Source organism: Phyllobates terribilis, unplaced genomic scaffold (genome assembly GCF_046119375.1).
Source record: "Phyllobates terribilis strain yellow unplaced genomic scaffold, ASM4611937v1 Scaffold_2__4_contigs__length_985480577, whole genome shotgun sequence".
Taxonomy (NCBI): Eukaryota; Metazoa; Chordata; class Amphibia; order Anura; family Dendrobatidae; genus Phyllobates; species Phyllobates terribilis.
The window spans coordinates 456924038-456948640 of NW_027362762.1; the positions used below are offsets into that span (position 1 = coordinate 456924038).

Here is a 24603-nt window from a genome sequence, read left to right on the forward strand (position 1 = left end):
TTATTTATTCCTTTTCTTCATTCCTTTTAGTATGTCCCCATACCAAGAGCTGTAATGCATTGAATATTAGAGAAGCCGCTTATCCCCAGCAGCCCTGTGTATAGGCCACAGATGGGAGTCGTACTTCGGTACTACGCCCCCCACCGTACACGACCCAGCAGAGCGCCCGTGCAGTGTGTGCACAGCCATATCACAGCTGAGGCCGCGGCAGCTCCGGGTGCTTTGTTCTCTAGCACCGCAGGAGGTGAGTGTGTACAGTGACAGGAATACAGTGTGAGCCCTGGCTGCCATGTGCACGTAGTGGAGGGCGCGGACAGCGGCACCACAGCAGCTTCTTCACATCCCTGACAGCCGCTGCAGAGCTCCTGGTGCAGGTAAGACATTGGGGGCTGTCTGGTAACATGTGGTCATGCACTGACATTAGCCTTAGTGTCACCAGGCTCAGAGCTAGGGCCGGGAGCCACAAACCTCCTGATTGGATGTCAGGATCTGCATGGGCGGGGCTTAATCTTACAGCAACCAATCACTGTCCAGTGGTTTTTGGTTATGAAGCTGTAATGTAATAATCACCATGAAGCACATTATTGGACAATGTTACATTTACTGCAGGCATATTTCTAAAGGTTCGTGATTTTTATCTAATATTTATTTTACTTTGATAGATCTGTGTATTTATTTCTACATTTATAAGAAATGTTAAAGGGTTACTCTAAGTATTATAAATGGCTAAAATTGCAAAGTGTTTGCAATTTTTTTTTAAATAAAAAATCTTTTCTATTCTCAAAAACAGTTTTTTTTTTATTTTATTATTTACTGATTGTAGCATAGGGAACTTCTGATAGCGGTGATCAGGCTCCAGACAAGGCGCTCAGCACTTGTAGGCTCTTTTCTGTCCAGCTTGTAAGCGCTGGCCGGATTGCTTAGCTTCAGTGACCTCTGCACTCCTCCAATGCTGCAGAGACAGCGCTGCCTCTAGTGGCAGCATGGGAAAGTGCAACGTTCGGACCAGCAGCTGAACGAAACCTCTTGTCCAATCTGTCAATCAAGCATAATCGCACCATCCCGAAGTAGGCAGGAAGCCAGGAGGTAGGGGTGCAGTACACTGCTGAACATGCAGGATCAGGTAACAGCTTAAGCTCCAAATTTGTAAAAATATTCTTAGTCTTCAACCACTCAACTAAAAACATTTTCCTGCTCATAAATCAATACTAACCACATTGGAACCAAATATGTATTTTTTTTAAATCTTTACTGTCTTAAAGAAAATGTTTTGTCCAAATTGTCTTGATTAAAAATAACTTAAAGGGAACCTGTGATCAGTTCACATCGAACACCATATCACATATATAGCCAGCAGCTTTTGTTTTTGTTTTGGCTATGCTGTCTCCCACTCTCAATCCATCATTATCTGTGCTCCCCCACTACACCCTCAATACATCATCATTCACTGTCCCCAGTCACCCACCTTCAATCCATAATTATTTGCTGCTTCCTATCCCCAATCCTCAATCCATCGTTATTTGCTGTCCCCGTCACCCATTCTCAATCCATCAGTATTTGCTATCCCCCACCCTCAATCCATCATTATTTGCTGTCCCCGTCACCCATTCTCAATCCATCAGTATTTGCTATCCCCCACCCTCAATCCATCATTATTTGCTGTCCTCCGCCCCCAATCCATTATTATTTACTGTCCCCCATCCCACACCCCCAATCCATCATTATTTGCTGTCCCCGGTCTCCCATACTCTATGCATCACTATATGCTGTCCCTGGTCCCCCACCACCAATCGAAAATTATTTGCTGTCCCCCGCCTCCCACCACCACCCACAATCCATCATTATTTTTTCTCCCTCACGGCACCCTCAATACATCGTCATTCACTGTTCCCCATCACCACCCCCAATTCATTATTATTTGCTGTCCCCCACCCTCATTCCATGATTATTTGCTGTCCCCCGTCCCCCACCCTCAATCCATCATTATTTGCTGTCCCCCGTCTCCCACCCTCAATCCATCTTTATTCGCTCCCACCACACCCATTTAATTAGTTTTATTAAAAAAAATCACGATCCCCTGCAGGTGCAGCTCCTCTTCTGATATCCTCCTGGCGAGTGGAGCACATACATGCCGGTGTGTATGCAATAACGTCATCGCGCACGCGCTGTTACCAGCGCGTCACAGAATAGGCGGAGGGACTCCCTTGGAGCTGCACGGCTGTTCCATGGAGCTCTAGAAAGGCAGAAAGGCTCCCTCCGCCTAGATCTGCGCCGCCTACATTATTATACCCTGGGGCCCGGTGAGCAGAAGCACAAGAGGGGGAAACTGGTCTTGGCCCGGGCCCCCCCACCTTTGTTTCAGCTCACTGGGTCCCATACAGTAGTAAGGGCAGTAATGCCCTGATAGCGGCCCTGGACGTCATCAAGACCTTACTGAGCTTGCACCTTTTTTGCCACCTAATCTGAAAGCAGTACGATGTAGAGACAGACTGAGACCCTGATTCCAGCAATGTGTCACTTACTGGGCTCCTTTCTTTGGATATAATCACTGTTTTATCAGTAGGAGATTATCATTAGAGGACTAGTAAACTTGTTGCCGTATAGTTCTCCAGATTCACGAGATCTGTATAAACTCACACCCATCACTGACTGGCAGCTTTTTGAGTACACTGTGCATAGGCAGAAAGCTGACAATCAGTGGTGTGGGTGGATTTATACAGAGCTCAGCATTCAAAAACAGCAGAGAAAACATTCTTATCAAAACTACAGCAAGCAGCCCTGTAAGTGATACATTACTGGAATCACAATATCTGCCCATACATTATGCTCCACTCAGATGGGGTAGCAAAAACCTGGTGACAGATTCCCTTTAAGCCCTTACATGTAAGGAGCCAGTCAATAGCAGGTGTATGGAATGGGATCACAGGGTGAGGCCGCCCCATACCTGGCAGGTAATGGGTTGTGTGTTACAGCCAGGACCTGCCTCTAACAAGCGCTGCCTGCGATTGTTACCCTCTAAATGCGCCAGCAGGAGGGAATGTCATTTAATGTAATATGGGGTGTAAACACTTTCAGAAAAGTCTGATCTATCAAAATATAAAGTAATTAACCCAATCAGTAAAAATTGATTTTTTTTTCACAATTTCACTGCACTTGGAATTTTTTTCCTGTTCTCCAGTACACTATGTGGTAAAATGAATGGTATCACTCAAAAGTACAACTCGACCCGCAAAAACCAAGCCCTCATATGTCTATGTGGACAGAAAAATAAAAAAGTTATGAGTCTGGGAAAAAGGGAGAAAAAAAAACAGAAACGCAAAAACGGAAATTACTTTGAGTAGGTGTTAAAAGACCTTTGCATAAATGGCATTAATTTGGGATATAAAATCCTGATGACAGGTTCCTTTACTGTTTTTTGTCAGCTCTCATACAGGTCTCTTATGTAATCGTTTTATATAACGAGATTGCTAACTAGGCCGGGTTTAGACGAGCGTATGAAAAATTGTCGGCTTTTCATCTAGGAAAAAATGGCTTTTTCATCCATATGGTTTTCTGTATGTCTGTTTTATACATCAAAAATGAAAAAAATATACAAGGCCAATAAAGTTTCCTACCTTATCAATTGCAGTGGATCCAGTAAAACCACATGGATGGTGTCCATATGGTTAGTCATTTGTTTGACACCCCAATTGGATTTAAGGGGTCAGATTAGCGTATGCTTCAATTACCGAGGACCATCGATCCCTGTATAAAAATCAAACATTTATTCGAGGAGCGCCGTGACGGCTAGATTGTGAATGTCACAACCCCATTGTATGCCTGTAGAGTATACAGCTGCTGGTGTCACAGCTGCGGAGTGAAGGCAATCTTCATCTGCGAATGTATTGAGGAGTAATAGGAGATGGACGTTCCTGGTAGACCGCGCTGCTGCTGGAATAGTAGTCGTTCCACGCATTGGCAGTATTAAATAGTAGCTTTATTACCCGTTTCAAGTTCATATCGAACTTAATTTTAAAAAATAGACTACGTACAGCTGTGAAAAACGTCTTGATGATTCAGGGCTATAGGGTCTTGCCTGTACGGAGAGAGGTCAGATTGCAACCAGAAGGGATCTAGAAGTATCAATACAAAAGTGCTCGTTATATCAACAGTGCAGTGATGAAAACCAGGTCAGTCTTACCTATCTGGTCCATAAGAAAAGGCCAAGTCAGGGAAATACTGCATTAACCCTTCTTTATTTTAAATGGGCCCTCAACTGTAACGTAGCCCTAAAATTACACTGCCTCAGTGAAAGATGTCATCTAACAACACAAGAAATGTGCAGATATCTTGACTTGTAAAAGAGTTTGAACTAGTCGGTCCTTTCTTTTAAAGGATATAACAATTCAAACTATTTTCCAAATGAAGCTATCTGCAAATTTCCGTGACATGACATTACATGAGGCGTCAATGGGTTGTTCTAACGTTCTCTTATCGGAAGTGCACCACTCCCACCCCCTGATTTTCTGCTTTGCTCCTGAAAATTGACAATTTGGATCAGTGGCATAGTCGTGCTCCTGGACCTAACTGTGCGCTCTCCAAGGCTGCTACCATCGTTAGCTTTACCTGTGCTGTAGGGGAGAAGCTGTTGGATCCAGCTATCCAGCAAGCTTCAGAGCGGTGCAAGGAGGCACTAAAGCGTAGCGCTCTTCACAACTGGGTAACCGGCCTCTCTGAGACTGCAGCGTGGCTGATAACCTAGGCAATGAGCTGTATAAAATTAAAAATCCCTCAGTTTTCGAGACCCTAGAGCAGGGGTCTCAAACTCGGCTGGGTATATGGGCCGCACATGGAAAAAATTTGAATTTGGGGGGCCGCATTCTTTGTTCAATGTGACATTTTTAGTGATACCATTTTTTTTGTATACACCTTTTGAACATTTTTGCCGTGTTTATTTTTTTATGGCTTGGGTCGTTATGGATGTGGCGATAATAAACGTGCACTTTTTTGTGTTTACTTTAATTTACATATAAAACAGCATTTTTAGTGCCCAATATTTTTTCATGCTTTATTTTATTTTTTATTTTTTTTACAATTTTATTTCCCCCAATTGGCCACATACAGTAATATTGTCTCACAATTAGCATCATATAGTAATAATGGAAAACATCTTGTAGTAATGTTCCCCATCCAAGTCCCCATCTTGTACTAATGTGCCCCATCCAGGTCCCCATCCTGTGGCTATGTGCCCCATCCAGGTCCCCATCCTGTGGCAATGTTCCCCATCCAGGTCCCCATCTTGTGGCTCTGGTCCTCATCTTGTGGCTCTGTGCCCCATCCAGGTCCCCATCTTGTGGCTCTGTGCCCCATCCAGGTCCCCATCTTGTGGCTCTGTGCCCCATCCAGGTCCCCATCTTGTGGCTCTGTGCCCCATCCAGGTCCCCATCCTGTGGCAACGTGCCCCATCCTGGCGCCCATCTTGTACTAATGTGCCCCATCCAGGTCCCCATCTTGGGGCTATGTGCCCCATCCAGGTCCCCATCCTGTGGCTATGTGCCCCATCCAGGTCCCCATCCTGTGGCTATGTGCCCCATCCAGGTCCCCTCTTGTGGCTATGTCCCCATCCAGGTCCCCATCCTGTGGCTCTGTGCCCCATCCAGGTCCCCATCTTGGGGCTATGTGCCCCATCCAGGTCCCCATCCTGTGGCTCTGTGCCCCATCCAGGTCCCCATCTTGGGGCTATGTGCCCCATCCAGGTCCCCATCCTGTGGCTATGTGTCCCATCCAGGTCCCCATCTTGTGGCTATGTGCCCCATCCAGGTCCCCATCCTGTGGCTATGTGCCCCATCCAGGTCCCCATCTTGTGGCTATGTGCCCCATCCAGGTCCCCATCCTGTGGCTATGTGCCCCATCCAGGTCCCCTGTTGTGGCTATGTGCCCCATCCAGGTCCCCTCTTGTGGCTATGTGCCCCATCCAGGTCCCCTCTTGTGGCTATGTGCCCCATCCAGGTCCCCATCCTGTGGCTATGTGCCCCATCCAGGTCCCCATCTTGTGGCTATGTGCCCCATCCAGGTCCCCTGTTGTGGCTATGTGCCCCATCCAGGTCCCCTCTTGTGGCTATGTGCCCCATCCAGGTCCCCTCTTGTGGCTATGTGCCCCATCCAGGTCCCCTCTTGTGGCTCTGTGCCCCATCCAGGTCCCCATCCTGTGGCTCTGTGCCCCATCCAGGTCCCCATCTTGTGGCTATGTGCCCCCTGTGTTGTTCTTCACGCACATAAAATAGAAAAAAAAAAAGATGATTCTCACCTGTCCTCCGTTCCCTCGGCGGCCTTCCTGCAGATGTGGCCCGCAGGCACCACAGAGTCCGACCCCTTGACGATCCCGACCTGGTCCAGGAGGAGCCGCCGACAGCAGCGCTGCATTGCCGCACAGAGACTGTCTCCCAGCACAGCATTTTCAATGTCAGCCGCCGGCCAATCAGAGGCCAGCAGCTGACATCTGCATATGGCAATGACGTCATACTCGCTGCGCCGACACGCAGATATCAGCTGCTGGCCTCTGATTGGCCGGCGGCTGACATTGGAAATGCAGTGCTGGGAAACAGTCTCTGTGCGGCAATTCAGCGCTGCTGTCGGCGGCTCCTCCTGGACCTGGTCGGGATCGTCAAGGGGTCTGTGCCTGCGGGCCGCATAAAGCAGCCTCAGGGGCCGCATGCGGCCCGCGGGCCACGTGTTTGAGACCCCTGCCCTAGAGCATTTCTAGTAGAAAGTTAATAATAAAGTTGCTTGTTTTACCAGCACTTTGCAATTTTGCCTATTTAAGAATGTAATGTAAGCCCTTTAAAGGGAACCTGTCATCACGATTTAGTATGTTAATATAAAGTTATGGCCATAATGGTGCTTTTATACTGGTTTAATAGATACCTGTAGGGAAGAAATCCGGATCCTGATTCTTGTTTAATTCATGTTAGAAGTTTTGGTGCAATATCCTGTTCGTGCATCAGGGCAGGACTTTGGGGTGGGACTGTGGGTAGGGTTTTTGGCTCTTCTGCGGCCCCTCCGCACTTGTACGAGCCTTCTTTTTTAAAGTTCGCACTAGCACCTCCCTTGCTGCTGTTGGCGCTTCAGCACATTCATCTCCCAGTGTTTTTCAGCAAAATAGTGGCGGTGGTGGCGCATGCGCAGATTGAGATCTCGGCTCGTAATTGAGCTGAGGTCTGAATCTGCGCATGCGCCGTACCCAGCTCCATTTTACTGAAGACATTCAGATGTCGATCTGCGCATGCTCTGCCATTGGCGCCATTTTGCTGGCTACAAGTGGGAGATAAATATGCGCAGGTGCCGCCAGCAGCAGGGGCGGCGCTAGCGCAAACTTTAGAAAAGGAGGCTCGTACAAACAGAGAGGTCGCGGCAGATACGAAAACCCTACCCACAGTCCCGCCACAAAGTCTCGCCCTGATGCACGAAGAGGATATTGCACCAAAACTTCTAACTTGAACTAAACAAGAACCAGGATGCAGATTTCTTCCTTACAGGTATCTATTAAATCAGTATAAAAGCACCACTAAGACCGTACCTTTATTTTAACATACTAAATCGTGATGACAGGTTCCCTTTAAAGGGATTTTGTCACCCTGAATCTTCAGGAGCACACTGCTCTCCTGCCTCCCGACTTCCTGCAGCACTCCTCATTGACAGATCAGAGCAGCGATATCATTGAGCCACCTTGCCTCTCCAGGGCAGCAGCGGCACAGGGGCACGGTGACTGGCCAGATCCAGCGATTTGACCAGCTCATACAATGCAGCAGTGGCAGGTAACGTAGGCGACGAACAATAAACAATAAAATTAGGGAGCCCTTCATTCTTGAGAATGAAGAGGACTTTTAATAAGGAGTACATTGCAGAGTTGCTTGTTTTTATAAGCACTTTGTCATTTTATCAATATATGATAATAAGATTAACCCTTTAGCAACTGTGACTACTTTTAGTATATAGTGTAATCTTTGGGTTTTTTTTTTTGAACAGGGAAATGGCGAACTTCCCATCAGCCATACTGTCTATGTACAATGAAACGCTGGAAAGGAAAGAAGCAGTTAAACATTTCATCTCATCCTTGGAGTCAATGGTAAACCATATTCCTATGATGCCTTACAGAAAAATGTGCTTGCCTGTCTACGAGTCCTAATGCAGATTTTCCATAAGGCCCTCCAACTATCACTGATCTTTTTTATAAATTCGTTGTTTTGAAAAAAATTCTTCATAATAAAAATTACAGTTATGCAATGAATGGTACAAATTCTGATCTTGTTACAGATATCTGCAGATATTAATTACACTACAATGTCTTATATCATATATTAACCAATGATAACTACTATACAGTAGAATAGATTAATGTACAAATCATTGCAGTCATCTGATGCATCGAACTTATATAGATGTAATGGAGATCCAAGTACACATTAATCAAACACAAGGGTACACTGTTTAATCCATGAAAAATCATGGATCTCATCACATATATGAATGAACCTGGAGCACACTAGGGTATATAACGCGAAAGTGAAGAAGTCAGTGCATTAGGACATAAAGTTTGTTAGAGGTGAGCTACACCATTTCCACAGACTTTATGGAACTTTTGGGGACACCCCTATTTCTATATACAATATTTTCATATGGTATGGCATGGCATGTCAGAGTGAGGAGACTTATATGCCTTTCATGCTGTTCTGAGAAATTAAATATGCAACTTGCCTCTCCCGAGAAGAAGAGGAGTAGAACTCTAGTGCCACCTATTGGAAGTAGTCAATATTGACCTTTTAACGGACCTTGCTATATGACTTACTGCAGGATAAAAGCCAAACCATAATCTCAATTTGCAGACATGGTGTTTCGGTATATTGCCCCTCATCAGTGGACCATCCATGGCGTATAAGTCTCCTCACTCTGACATGCCAGGCCTGGCTTGTCACTCTCCACAAGGAGAAACGTTACCCCTTAGATCCCAGTCTTAAGGCTATCACCTAGTCAAATCAGATCTCATACTTTGCACTGACGAGGGGCAGTACCCCGAAACACCGTGTCTGCAAATTGAGATTCTGGTTTGGCTTTTATCCTAAGTCACATAACAAGGATTGTTAAAGGGTCGATAGTGACTACTTCCAATAGGTGGCACTAGAGATCTAGTCCTCTTCCTCTCTGAAGAAGTAATTTGCATGTTAAATGACAATAAAACTTCATTTTCAATAACATGGTCTAGCGTTGCTATGTGACATCGTATCCAGAATATAGGGTCCTGTAGTATTTTAAACTGCAGAAATTCGGGGATATCCCACAACTGAGTCTCACCCATTTGGTCAGTAAACTTTAGGACATGCTTATTCTCTTTCCATACCTGTATTGCCTGGCTGTGTGCATTTAATAAGCCCTGAGGTGGTTTCTAGCATCCTTCTAGTATCACCCACACAGAATTCCCATTCTAGAATTGAATGAGATGGGCCAACTATCACTGATATTTAAAGGGGTTGTCTGATACATTTATTGCCCTTTATAAATATGTATCTTTAAGCCCTAACCACTTTTATATGACGTACTGTTTCGGGAGGGGGGATAGAAGCTGTGGGAAAGTCGTTGTGGGGCCATCCTCCTGTGATGTCCCATTTAAACTTCCCTCAAACAAAACTTCAACGGAAGTAAAAACATTAGCGAATAGCAGGATAGGGAGAATGGTAGGGAATTTTATAATAAAGCTAAATGCAAAAGTGGTTAGTTCTTAAAGATAGATATTAGAGATGAGCGAGCGTGTTCTGTTAACCCTTTCGGCAAGCATGCATCGGTGCTTGCCGAGTATTTGCGGCGTGCTTGAATGTTATGTTTGAGTCACTCCGTGTGCATGATTTGCAAATGTTTGACAGCTTTATATGCATGTGAGGAATTCCTAACAAACAGGCATTCCTCACATGTATTAAAGCTGTCAAACAGTCGCAAATCGTGCACACGGGAGTGACTCAAACATAACATTCGAGCACATCGAAGATACTCGGAAAACAATCGCGCATGCTCGTAAATCTCAAGTAACGAGCATGCTCACTCATCACTAATAGATATTTATGAAGGGCATTATTGGTATCGGACCACCCATTTAATAGTTATTTTTATTTGGGTCTTAGGGACCTTTTAGGCCCTCTCTAGCTGCTTCACTGTATTACAGGATTATTTGAATAGAAAAGAATAGCTCTAGAACATAATGGATCATGTTTCCTGCATAATCAGCACTGCATCTGCGCCAGACTGCTGGGATCAGCAAGGACATGAATACTGCAGCCAATCAGCATTGCTGACTGGCTGCAGAGTTCACATTTCCTCCTATTGGAACAAACAGTGTTCTTTGTGCTCTGACAAAATTTGAACGCTGCAGGCGATCAATGGATGACCTCCCCAGAAGTTGATCCCAACAGAATGGCTGACGGCGCAGTGTTATTGGTCTGTGATGTGAGTATATTTTTATCACCTCCCTGGGCCCATTAAAAGGGGTTATACAGTAGTGGAAATCACCCGTAAAGGAGTACAGAGAGTAGTCAGGAACTTTTTACACTGTTGGCTCATATTAAGATCTGAGAAAAGTGAAGGAAAGCATAGCTAGCTGCAGGCAGATACTTGCAGCCCCCCCCCCCACACACACCCACCGCACAATGGATATATGTATGACAAATGATAACTGTTATAAATGTTTTCACATATATAACATATTGCTGTATTCTTTTACAGTTAATCTGAATTTTTCCACTTTTCTCTGCAGTGCAAGCAGTTTGCCAGGGTGAAGGCAGAAGTAGCATGCATTGCTGTATGTGATTCAGAAGCGTTGGTTGTTGGCAGCAGGAAAGGAAAAGCCTTCTTTGATTCCAGGAAGGATCTGCAGAACGATTTCATACAGTATTGTGAGTATTTTGGAACATTAAATGCAATGATGCTCCATAATTCTTCTCAAAAACTTTTGTGCACAGTAAAAAAAAATAACACATATGGTAGAAATTCTATGCTTCTTATCCTTGGATTTCTTGCAGGCAATTTGGATGAAGTTTGTGTTTCAGAAACTGTAAAGAAGACGCTTAGATTGAGATCGAATCACGCAGAGATTGAGTCACTCCAGAAATGTGTTGAGGATTTGTTCTGTCTTTGTTATGGTATGATGCATTACTGTGCTTCTTTGTAATGTCTATTATATATAGTTTATGTATAGTTAATCTTAGCAGTGGTCACCATTTAGTTTCACCCACTTTCCTCTGTTGCTTGTAAAATATGATATCTGAGAGCCGCTGTTGGTATCTTCTCCAGACTGTAATGGACATAAACGTCATATTCATGTTATTGCCCTATTTGTCTAAGCAGATCATAAATGACCCACAGATTCTAGTTGAGGAATTGTAACCAGAAACCTCCAAAATAAAATAAATTTGTTTTTATTGAAAAAATATATTAAAAACACCATAATATACAATTAGAAATGATCTCAAAAGAAGAAAGAAAGTACAAACACCCATGGTACAACGGGAAAAAAGCAATTCACATCAATTTCATAATTGTGGTTATATGAACACAACCTCAGATAAGTCTATGAAGAGTAAATAAGTGCACATACGTATCCTAGTAAACATGCGCAAATCAGTGTCTAATATATAACTTACCGATGATGCCAGAGGTGGAGAATCCTCCTTGCTGCACCGACGCGCGTTTTGCTTGTTACTTTCCTAAGGGATAGTGCACTGTAGGATGCCTTGCTCTAGTTAATATAGGCTCCTTCATTATTGCCAATTAATTGGCACATCAGCACCGCAGACCAGATATAATGCTTCCGCCTTCAGTCATCTTTACGGCGCGCGCATGTGGGTTAAAACTGACTCGGTGACGTCATTTCCATGCGAGCGTCGCTCTACGGATGTTCCAGGCGGAAGCAAACATGGTGAGGGTTACAACGCGCATGCGCACATCGGCAGCCATTTTACAGAAGATCAAAGGGCACATTCATATTCATACCACTATTATGAAATTGATGAGAATAGTTTTTTTCCTAATGTACTATGGGTGGTTGGATTTCCTCTTGTACTTTCTTCCTCCTTTTGAGACTATTTCTAATGGTATATTATGGTGTTTTAAATATATTTTTCAATGAAAACTAATTTATTTTATTTTAGTGGTTACTTCATAGTCGTTCTTTGGTATACATAATTTTGGGCGTACTCCATCCCTTATCCAATTATGTGCATTGATTGGGGGAACTTAGTGTTGGTATGTTCCTAGCCTGGAAATATTATTGGTGCTATATGGGATTGTTCAATTAATCATTTGTACTCATAAAACATTTCTTCTTATGATTTACTAAGGTTCTGTTCACATTGCTGTCAAGAGACTAAAATAGCGGGCACCACAACAACACCCTGACAGGAAGAAGCACTGTAAGTCATTGGGGGCTGTCAGATGCAGCAGCTATGTATAGGAGCCACAACACAAATGTGAACACAGCCTAAACCATTCATTTTATTTAATAGAATAATTCTTGTTATTCCGTACACTAAAGAGATGACTGCCACTCTTATACAAAAACCTCTGGCTGCGTACACAAAAAACTGTAACCTGCCTGAAAAAGCGCTAAATAACGGCTATAAGGAATGAACCTATGCACTGTAGTGTATAAATGACTTGCTGTTCTTAGGTTCATACTTTTGAGCTTTTTTTAATTGCTTCATGTTTCCAAAGCTATGATGTGACCTGACCATTCTTCTCCTCTTGGAAACCGCTCAATAGTTTATACAGGACAAGTAAAAAAAATCATTGGTGGCCAAAGACATCACAATAAACACTAAGAAAGTGACCTAAAAAGCTAAAAAAAAAGATGCTTCAGGACAAAAGTCTTCGGCGTGTCCTGAAGAGTCTTCTGAGAAACTCATGGGGCTTGCACACATCTTATAGACGTCTTGTGTAACATAACCTAACTTCCCTTTCTGCATTTTTTTACGCAACGTAAATTGACTTGCGTTGCTGTTACGGGTCCAGGTAGTGGAACCTCTGTGCCGAGGTGCAAGGAGGGACCCAGAGGGGCGTGACTAAGTATCCACCCGAACCGACCCTGGTCGTACGGCAGCTAACGACACTGTGACCAGGGAGGATCCGGGCTGAGGGACCAGGTGCTACTCTGGGGACGACCTTGTAAGAGAGCAGGTGGCTCCCACGGTTCAGATGGCTGGGACTGACCGGTATGGCGGATGGACACGGCAAGTAGGCGGAAGTCTCTGGTAGCTGACAGGTGGTCACAGTTCGAGAAAGCAGGGCAAGAAGCAGTCTTTAGGTTTACCAGGAAGGTGGTCACAGCAAGTGACGGCAGGGTCTCCAGGCAGGCTGGCAGGAAACAGGCGGGTGCTCCCAGGTGAGCGGGCAGACAGACGAGGCAGGTAACTGGCAGGTAACTGGTGGGCGCTCCCAGGTGAGCGGGCTGACGGACACAGCAGGTAACAGGCGGGTGCTCCCAGGTGAGTGGGCAGATAGAAGAGTTCTCTCCTCAGGACCAAACCCCTTCCAATCTACCAGAAAAAAGGTCTTTCCTCTTACCCTCTTGGTGGCCAGAATACTCTCTACTAGAGATGAGCGTTGTTCGACTCGAACTGTTCGCCAATCTCAAATTCGAGCTGTTTTGGGCGGTGTTCGAGCTGTTCGGCGAACACGAACGATTTGAGAAAAATTCGGCTGTTCGAGGTTATGTTCGATAACTGTTCGTGCACCAAAATCATAACTGGATTTTTTCTCAGTAATGATGAAAATTAATGTTAATACGCAGTTTGAGTGTACAGCGGGGTGGGGGGAGGGGCAGGAGATGGATCTCTGCAGGAATAATGAAGATCTCCATTTTTTTTTCTCTTTCCCGCATTTGCAGTGGGGAGGTGCAATCTGTCAGCCTATCAGCAGCGCACACACGGAGCGAAGTGCTTTTTTTCACACAAGCAAGGGCATGTGTCATTGGCAGTGTATGTCACATGTCCTTGCCCTATAAGACCAAGCCATTTTCCCCGTCGCCACCATTTTCTCACTGCTGCAGCTGCGTGTTAGACGGCACCGCTGTTGCTGTGTGCGCTATACCTTGTTAATTTCAAGCCAATTATCGCACAAATCTACAGATAGCTTGGGAGTAGGGAATAGTTGTGATTGCAGTCCTTTAAGGACTAGGTTACAGCATTTCCTACGACTTTTATCAGGCTGGTCTGTGCTCTTAAATAGATAGGTTGGGAGTAAAGACTAATTGTAATTGGAGTCCTTTTCAGGACTAAGTTACATCAGTTCCTATCAGTTTTTGCCAGGCAGGTCTGTGCCAGTGCTGTGCAAGTTTTTTTCACAGCATTTGGCTGAATCTAGCAAAGCTAATCCCTTTTGGCCTATTGCAGAGTGTGTTAGTCAGTGGAGTAGCCTATCTGTGTTGCAAGATACACCACCTGTGTATAGAATACCAATTTTTTTACTGCACCTAGTGAAGTAAAACCTTTTGGGCATAGCATCATTCTATTAGTCCATCTATACTGACCTCCATAAGGTTGCAAATTGAATATCATTTTTTTCTGCATCTAGCTCTGAAAAAATATTTGTCCTTCTAGCAGTGTGTGGGACTTGTTCTACTAGTCCATCTATACTGACCTCCATCAGGTTGCAAATTCAAAATAATTTTTTGTCTGCATCTAGCTCTGAAAAAATATTTGGCCTTCTAGCAGTGTGTGGGACTTGGTCTATTAATCCATCTATACAGACCTCCATCAGGTTGCAAATTCAAAATATTTTTTTGTCTGCATCTAGCTCTGAAAAAATATTTGTCCTTCTAGCAGTGTGTGGGACTTGGTCTATTAGTCCATCTATACTGACCTCCATCAGGTTGCAAATTCAAAATAATTTTTTGTCTGCATCTAGCTCTGAAAAAATATTTGGCCTTCTAGCAGTGTGTGGGACTTGTTCTATTAGTCCATCTATACTGACCTCCATCAGGTTGCAAATTGAATATAATTTTTTTCTGCATCTAACCCAGCCAATACTTTTGGGCTAATACCACAGTTTGGCCACTCAGCTCTGCTCGGTTCCCATCCATTGTTTTTTTGTGCAAACAACTCCAGAGTTGTTAATTAGTTAACCACCAAAATGAGTGGAAAAAGGCCTGCTGCTGGTGGAAAGGGGAATAGGCGTGTTGGGAAGGGGAAAAAAGGTTGTGTCTGTGGGGTAGGTGTTAAAGCAACAATAACTTCTGCAGAAGAAAGACCATCTTCCAGCCAAACTAAAATGTCTACTTCTTTTAGCGGACAATGTGATAAGATCCCTTTCTTACGGCCACGCCAATCGCTACAAATTCCAGATGAGGCACAAAAACAGCAGGTGCTTCAACGGATATCAAGTGTTCCTTTAAGTGAGCTCTCCTCCACATCAACTTCAACATCACAAATACTCCAGTCCTCAAAGGTGTCACCCCAATCGCACTTGCTTCCTCACAGCTCCCAAATCTCCAGCTGCCCGTCTGAGTATGAGGTAGAACAGATGGTTGAGTCTGCAGAGCTGTTTACTCATACTATAGCCTGGGAATCAGAGGTCGGCTCCAGCGCTTCTGTGAATCCAGTAAGGGAAATGATCTGCACTGATGCCCAGAATCTTTATGAGTCGGATCCAGGACCAGACGCTGAAGGTTCTGACCATAATGTAGACCCTCATTCCCAAACTGTAACTCCTGTTGGTGGAGACAATGAGGAAGACGATGATGAGACTCAAATACCTGATTGGAGCGACAACTTTAGTTTTTTGTCATGGCAGGAACAGGTTGGCTCTGAGGACGACGGGTGTGATAACGCACAGGGTGATGATGATGAGGTTGGAAATCCCACTTACTGTCAACCCACAGTCAGCCAATAGATGAGGTCAGCAGAGGAGGTGGAGGAGAATGCTAGTGACGACGAGGTCAGGTTGCGCCTTCCTGGACAGAGAAATAGTACTGGAAGCACGTCAACAACTGCATCCTCAAACACAACTCTGCCTCTCACCACAAGTCGTGGTGGCTCTTTAGGTCGCATGGGTGCTAAGTAGTGTTGAGCGATACCTTCCGATATCAGGAAATATCGTATCGGATTGGATCGGGCCGATACCCAAAAAGTATCGGATATCGCCGATTCCTATACCGGAAACCAATGCAAGTCAATGGGACACAAATATCGGAATGAAAATAAACCCTTTCTTTCCTTGTAGGTTAATTCTACATGAAGTAAAACAACTAAGAATAATGTAGAATGACATGAAAAGCCGGCAATTCATCAGCGGCATTCACCGGTACCCGACAATTTACAACAGAAAGAATAGAGCATCACACATAGATTAGGTAGATAGGACCATGTCAGTCACATATATATGAAGTACAGTGACAGTGTTGCTTACTGTACTTGTCATTTAGTGTAAAGGATTTATTTTAAAAAATATTAGTGTTTTCGTGCACCGTCTCTTTAAAAAAGCCGGCCGGCAATTCAGCAGCAGTACCCGACAATTTATAACAGAAAGATAGAGCATCACACATAGATTAGATAGATAGAAACATGTCAGTCACATATATATGAAGTACAGTGACAGTGTTGATTACTGTACTTGCCATTTAGTGTAAAGGATTTATTTAAAAAAATATTAGTGTTTTCGTGCACCGTCTCTTTAAAAAAGCCGGCCGGCAATTCAGCATCTGTACCCGACAATTTAGAATAGAAAGGATAGAGAATCACACATAGATTAGATAGATAGAAACATGTCAGTCACATATATATGAAGTACAGTGACAGTGTTGATTACTGTACTTGTCATTTAGTGTAAAGGATTTATTTAAAAAAATATTAGTGTTTTCGTGCACCGTCTCTTTAAAAAAGCCAGCCGGCAATTCAGCATCTGTACCCGACAATTTAGAATAGAAAGGATAGAGAATCACACATAGATTAGATAGATAGAAACATGTCAGTCACATATATATGAAGTACAGTGACAGTGTTGATTACTGTACTTGTCATTTAGTGTAAAGGATTTATTTAAAAAAATATTAGTGTTTTCGTGCACCGTCTCTTTAAAAAAGCCGGCCGGCAATTCAGCATCTGTACCCGACAATTTAGAATAGAAAGGATAGAGAATCACACATAGATTAGATAGATAGAAACATGTCAGTCACATATATATGAAGTACAGTGATAGTGTTGGTTACTGTACTTGTCATTTAGTGTTAAAATAAAGGATTTATTTAAAAAAAAATTGGCGTGGGGTTCCCCTTAATTTTAGGCTCTAGCGGAGGTTAAGCAGACAGCTGGGGCAAATGTTTGAAGCCTGGGAAGGGGGTAATACCCACGGAGCTTCCCAGGCAACTAATATCAGCCCCCAGCTGAATACCTAGCCTTTACTAGCTATTAAAATGGGGGAACCCCCCCAAAAAAATAACGTGGGGTCCCCCCTAATTTAATAGCTAGCAAAGGCTAGGCAGACAGCTGGGGGCTGATTTTAATAGCCCAGGAAGGGTGCCATGAATATTGGCCCCCTCCCAGGCTAGAAACACCAGCCATCAGCCGCCCCAGAAATGGCGCATCCATAGGATGCGCCAATTCTGGCACTTAGCCTCGCTCTTCCCACTGCCCTGTAGCGGTGGCAGTGGGGTAATAGGGCTGGGGTTGATGTCAGCTTATAATGCCAGCTGACATCAAGCCCAGGTTAGTAATGGAGAGGCGTCTATAAGACACCCCCATTACTAACCCCATAGTCAAAGTTAAAGAAAAACACAAACACCCAGAATAAAGTCTTTTAATTGAAATAAACACACAATTCTTTATTGTTCTAAATTAAACCATACTTACCATCACGCCCATTCCAGCTGAAGCCAACGATCTCCTGGAATAAAAGAAAAATAATAAAGCAACCTCATCCTTACCTTTCCATGGTTCCCACGACAGCTTCAGCTCTGCTACATCGAGATGACAGGCTGGACCGCAGCAGAACGCTGCCATCCAGCCTGTCATCCCGCAGACACTGAGAAGCGCAGGCATGCTTGCGCTCCTCAGTGTCTCTCTGTGACGTCATCCAGATGAGCCGAGTTCATGTCCAATGAACTCAGCTCACCTCATGCACGTCACTGACAGCGTGGGAAAATTCTCACGCTGAAGCGCTGAGTGCAGGAGAATTTTCCCACGCTGTCAGTGACGTGCATGAGGTGAGCTCATGTCCAATGAACTCAGCTCACCTCATGCACGTCACTAACAGCGTGGGAAAATTCTCCTGCACTCAGCGCTTCAGCGTGAGAATTCTCCCACGCTGTCAGTGACATACATGAGGTGAGGTCATGTCCAATGAACTCAGCTCACCTCATGCACGTCACTGACAGCGTGGGAAAATTCTCACGCTGAAGTGCTGAGTGCAGGAGAATTTTCCCACGCTGTCAGTGACGTGCATGAGGTGAGCTGAGTTCATTGGACATGACCTCGGCTCATCTTTATGCCGTCACAGCCAGACACTGAGGAGCGCAAGCATGCCTGCGCTTCTCAGTGTCTGCGGGATGACAGGCTGAATGGCAGCGTTCTGCTGCGGTCCAGCCTGTCATCTCGATGTAGCAGAGCTGAAGCTGTCGTGGGAGCCATGGAAAGGTAAGGATGAGGTTGCTTTATTATTTTACTTTTATTGCAGGAGATCGTTGGCTTCAGCTGGAATGGGCGTGACGGTAAGTATGGTTTAATTTAGAACAATAAAGAATTGTGTGTTTATTTCAATTAAAGGACTTTATTCTGGGTGTTGTGTTTTTTTTAAATACTTTACTAGAAATTCATGGTGGTCATGTCTAATATTGGCGTGACCCCATGAATTTTGGGCTTAGGGCCAGCTGATAATGCCAAGCTGGCCTTAACCCCTTTATTACCCAGTGAGCCACCGCACCAGGGCCCTGGATGAGTTGGGTACAGCGCCAGAAGATGGCGCTTCTATGAACGCGCCATTTTCCGGGGTGGCTGCGGACTGCAATTTGCAGCGGGTGGGGCCCAGAAAGCTTGGGCCTCCCTACGCTGCGGATTCCAGACCCCAGCTGCCTAGCTGTACCTGGCTGGACACAAAAATAGGGCGAAGCCCCACGTATTTTTTTTTTTTAATTATTTCATGAAATTCATGAAATAATTAAGAAATAAAGGGCTTCCCTATATTGTTGTGTCCAACCAGGTACAAATAGGCAGCTGGTGGTTGGGGGCAGCCCGTTCCTGCCTGCTGTACCTGACTGGACACAAATATAGTGCGAAGCCCCACGTCAATTTTTTTTAAATCATTTCAGGAAATTCATGAAATAATGAAAAAAAATTGATGTGGGGCTTCGCCCTATATTTGTGTCCAGTCAGGTACAGCAGGCTGGAACGGGCTGCCGCCAACCACCAGCTGCCTATTTGTACCTAGCCGGACACAACAATATAGGGAAGCCCTTTTTTTCTTAATTATTCCATGAATTTCATGAATTTAAAAAAAAAATACGTGGAGCTTCGCCCTATTTTTGTGTCCAGCCAGGTACAACTAGGCAGCTGGGGGCTGGAATCTGCAGCGCAGGGAGGCCCAAGCTTTCTGGGCCCCACCCGCTGCAAATTGCAGTCCGCAGCCGCCCCGGAAAATGGCGCGTTCATAGAAGCGCCATCTTCTGGCGCTGTACCCAACTCATCCAGGGCCCTGGTGCGGTGGCTCACTGGGTAATAAAGGGGTTAAGGCCAGCTTGGCATTATCAGCTGGCCCTAAGCCCGAAATTCATGGGGTCACGCCAATATTAGACATGACCACCATGAATTTCTAGTAAAGTATTTAAAAAAAACACAAACACCCAGAAAAAAGTCCTTTAATTGAAATAAACACACAATTCTTTATTGTTCTAAATTAAACCATACTTACAGTCACGCCCATTCCAGCTGAAGCAAACGATCTCCTGCAATAAAAGTAAAATAATAAAGCAACCTCATCCTTACCTTTCCATGGTTCCCACGACAGCTTCAGCTCTGCTACATCGAGATGACAGGCTGGACCGCAGCAGAACGCTGCCATCCAGCCTATCATCCCGCAGACACTGAGAAGCGCAGGCATGCTTGCGCTCCTCAGTGTCTGGCTGTGACGGCATCCAGATGAGCCGAGGTCATGTCCAATGAACTCGGCGCACCTCATTCACGTCACTGACAGCGTGGGAAAATTCTCACGCTGAAGCGCTGAGTGCAGGAGAATTTTCCCACGCTGTCAGTGACGTGCATGAGGTGAGCTGAGTTCATTGGACATGACCTCACCTCATGTATGTCACTGACAGCGTGGGAGAAGTCTCACGCTGAAGCGCTGAGTGCAGGAGAATTTTCCCACGCTGTCAGTGACGTGCATGAGGTGAGCTGAGTTCATTGGACATGACCTCGACTCATCTTTATGCCGTCACAGCCAGACACTGAGGAGCGCAAGCATGCCTGCGCTTCTCAGTGTCTGCGGGATGACAGGCTGGATGGCAGCGTTCTGCTGCGGTCCAGCCTGTCATCTCGATGTAGCAGAGCTGAAGCTGTCGTGGGAACCATGGAAAGGTAAGGATGAGGTTGCTTTATTATTTTTCTTTTATTGTAGGAGATCGTTGGCTTCAGCTGGAATGGGCGTGACTGTAAGTATGGTTTAATTTAGAACAATAAAGAATTGTGTGTTTATTTCAATTAAAGGACTTTATTCTGGGTGTTGTGTTTTTTTAAATACGTTACTAGAAATTCATGGTGGTCATGTCTAATATTGGCGTGACCCCATGAATTTCGGGCTTAGGGCCAGCTGATAATGCCAAGCTGGCCTTAACCCCTTTATTACCCAGTGAGCCACCGCACCAGGGCCCTGGATGAGTTGGGTACAGCGCCAGAAGATGGTGCTTCTATGAACGCGCCATTTTCTGGGGCGGCTGCGGACTGCAATTAGCAGCGGGGGTGGCCCAGAAAGCTTGGGTCTCCCTGCGCTGCGGATTCCAGCCCCCAGCTGCCTAGTTGTACCTGGCTGGGCACAAAAATAGGGCGAAGCCCCACGCATTTTTTTTTTTAATTATTTCATGAAATTCATGGAATAATTAAGAAAAAAAGGGCTTTCCTATATTGTTGTGTCCAACCAGGTACAAATAGGCAGCTGGTGGTTGGGGCAGCCCGTTCCTGCCTGCTGTACCTGGCTGGACACAAATATAGTGCGAAGCCCCACGTCAATTTTTTTTAAATTATTTCATGAAATAATTTTTTTAAAAAAGGGCTTCCCTATATTGTTGTGTCCGGCCAGGTACAAAAAGGCAGCTGGTGGTTGGGGGCAGCCTGTTCCTGCCTGCTGTACCTGGCTGGACACAAATATAGGGCGAAGCCCCACATCAATTTTTTTTTTAAATAAATCCTTTATTTTAACACTAAATGACATTTGAGGAGTTAATAAAGATGCAGTCCCTAAATTATTATTTATTTTTTAATTAATTTTTCCCAAAACTTTTGACGTGGGCTTCGCCATATTTTTGTATGCCAGCCAGGTACAGCATCCAGCTTCTATGAACGCGCCATTTTCCGGGGCGGCTGCGGACTGCAATTTGCAGCGGGTGGGGCCCAGAAAGCTTGGGCCTCCCTGCGCTGCGGATTCCAGCCCCCAGCTGCCTAGTTGTACCTGGCTGGACACAAAAATAGGGCGAAGCCCCACGTATTTTTTTTTTTAATTATTTCATGAAATTCATGGAATAATTAAGAAAAAAAGGGCTTCCCTATATTGTTGTGTCCGGCTAGGTACAAATAGGCAGCTGGTGGTTGGGGGCAGCCCGTTCCTGCCTGCTGTACCTGACTGGACACAAATATAGGGCGAAGCCCCACATAATTTTTTTTTAATTATTTCATGAATTTCCTGAAATAATTAAAAAAAAATTGACGTGGGGCTTTGCACTATATTTGTGTCCAGCCAGGTACAGCAGGCAGGAACGGGCTGCCCCCAACCACCAGCTGCCTATTTGTACCTGGTTGGACACAACAATATAGGGAAGCCCTTTTTTTCTTAATTATTCCATGAATTTCATGAAATAATTAAAAAAAAAAAAAACGTGGAGCTTCTCCCTATTTTTGTGTCCAGCCAGGTACAACTAGGCAGCTGGGGGATGGAATCCGCAGCGCAGGGAGGCCCAAGCTTTCTGCCCCCCCCCCCCCTCGCTGAAAATTGCAGTCAGCAGCCGCCCCGGAAAATGGCGCGTTCATAGAAGCTGGATGCTGTACCTGGCTGGCATACAAAAATATGGCAAAGCCCACGTCAAAAGTTTTGGGAAAAATTAATTAAAAAATAAATAATAATTTAGGGACTGCATCTTTATTAACTCCTCAAATGTCATTTAGTGTTAAAATAAAGGATTTATTTAAAAAAAAAATGGCGTGGGATCCCCCATAATTTTAGTCTCTAGCGGAGGTTAAGCAGACGGCTGGGGCAGATGTTTGAAGCCTGGGAAGGGGGTAAAACCCACGGAGCTTCCCAGGCTACTAATATCAGCCCCCAGCTGAATACCTAGCCTTTACTAGCTATTAAAATGGGGGACCCCCCCAAAAAAAATGACGTGGGGTCCCCCCTATTTTAATAGCTAGCAAAGGCTAGGCAGACAGCTGGGGGCTGATATTAATAGCGCAGGAAGGGTGCCATGAATAATGGCCCCCTCCCAGGCTAGAAACACCAGCCGTCAGCCGCCCCAGAAATGGCGCATCCATAGGATGCGCCAATTCTGGCACTTAGCCTCGCTCTTCCACGCTGCCATGGTGCGGTGGCAGGGGGTAATAGTGGTGGGGTTCATGTCAGCGCCAGCTGCCATGAAGCCCAGGTTAGTAATGATGGGCGTCTATAAGACACCCCCATTACTAACCTACAAAGTGTTAAAAAGAAAACACACACTACACCCAGAAAGAAATAATTTATTTGAAATAAAACACACCATTTTATTTAATTCTTAGTTTACTAAAAATAATAGTTACCTGTCCACGTTCCTGCGCTGATCTCCCATGCACAGCTGTCACATCTGGAGAAGGTGACAGCTGTGCATGGCTGCTGTAAGCTCACGCTGCCGGGAACACGTCCGCTCCCGGCAGCGGGAGCCACTGACTGAGGTCACCGGAGTGCATTCAGTCAGCGCAGCTCCGGAGACCTCCTTTACGGCACTGCTGTACCGTGGGAATTTCTCACGATACAGCAGGGCCGTAAAGCAGCTAACCGGAGCAGCGCTGCCTGAACTCCGGTGAACCCTTACGGCCCCGTCATTCTAGCGGCGGCAGCGGTTCAGAGCGGTCACATTCTATGTGGCTGCTCTGAACTGGAGATCATCGTGGGACACTCGTGGACTACTACGGAGGGGTAAGGATAAGGTTGTGGTTTATTATTTTATATTTTATTACAGGAGATCGATGGCTTCGGGGAATTAGGTGTCTAGGTGAGTATAGGTGTAGTTTTTTATTTTTTACTTTATTTTAGGTGGCGATCGGCGGGGACAGGTAATGTATGAACTAATTTATTGTAGGTAACCACTGGCCACCAATGACATGTATTTAAAATTTATTGGGGACCATGGGGCAATTTAAATAGCAGGATCAGGCTGATGGGAACTACTGCTCCCATCGAGCTGATCCTGCTGGCATGAGTGGACGGGGGACAGACATAGGCCGATGGGAGTAGTAGTGTCACATCGGCCTATGTCTGCCTGCACGCACAGACACCGCACACACCCCGCACACACACACCCGCACACACACCCCGCACACACACACCCGCACACACACACCCGCACACACACCCCGCACACACACCCCGCACACACACATCCGCACACACACCCCGCACACACACCCCGCACACACACCCCGCACACACACACCCGCACACACACCCCGCACACACACACCCGCACACACACACCTCGCACACACACTTCGCACACACACTTCGCACACACACACCCCGCACACACACACCGCACACACACACCCCGCACACACACACCCCGCACACGCACACCCGCACACACACCCCGCACACACACACCCGCACACACACCCCACACACACACACCCGCACACACACACCCCGCACACACACTTCGCACACACACTTCGCACACACACCCCGCACACACACCCCGCACACACACTAATCATGACCGGTCTGATGGTCTGGGAGGTGAGGCTTACCTGTGCGGCCGTGGGAAAGTTCATGTGAGTTCATGCAATGCAGTCAAGCATGAACTCACATGAACCCTCCGAGGGCACCGCGGCTACTTCAAATGAACAGCTGATCGGCATCACCTGATACCTCAGCTGTTCATTTGAAATAACCGGCGGGAAAGCGCAGCACAGAACGGGAAAGCCGGCGGTGAAGTCTTTTCACTGCCGGCTTCCCCGCCCGGGTCCTTCGCTCCTTGGTGCTGCGCTCCCCGCCCGGTCCTAATTTACGATTGGGATTGGAGGTGGCGAGGGGAGCGGAGGATCGGGGTGGGAGGCTGCGGGGAAGCAGTATGGGGCTGTGCGATTGTTTAAAAGCCGGCGGCTTTTTACCGCGCGCCGGCTTTTAAACAATCAGGAGAATTCTCCC

At 45.7% G+C, this 24603-nt stretch overlaps 1 protein-coding gene across 1 annotated transcript in view; it reads left to right on the forward strand.

Moving 5' to 3' along the window:
• Positions 1-254: 254 nt before the first annotated feature.
• The window catches only part of LOC141252817 (general transcription factor II-I-like), a 35181-nt gene continuing 10832 nt past the window's right edge, over positions 255-24603 (forward strand). Inside the window, exons 1-4 of the mRNA XM_073670575.1 lie at positions 255-374; positions 8005-8104; positions 10778-10916; positions 11043-11162. Of these exons, the coding sequence (XP_073526676.1) occupies positions 8009-8104; positions 10778-10916; positions 11043-11162 (355 nt within the window). The 5' untranslated portion in view covers positions 255-374; positions 8005-8008. The remainder of the gene's footprint in view (positions 375-8004; positions 8105-10777; positions 10917-11042; positions 11163-24603) is intronic.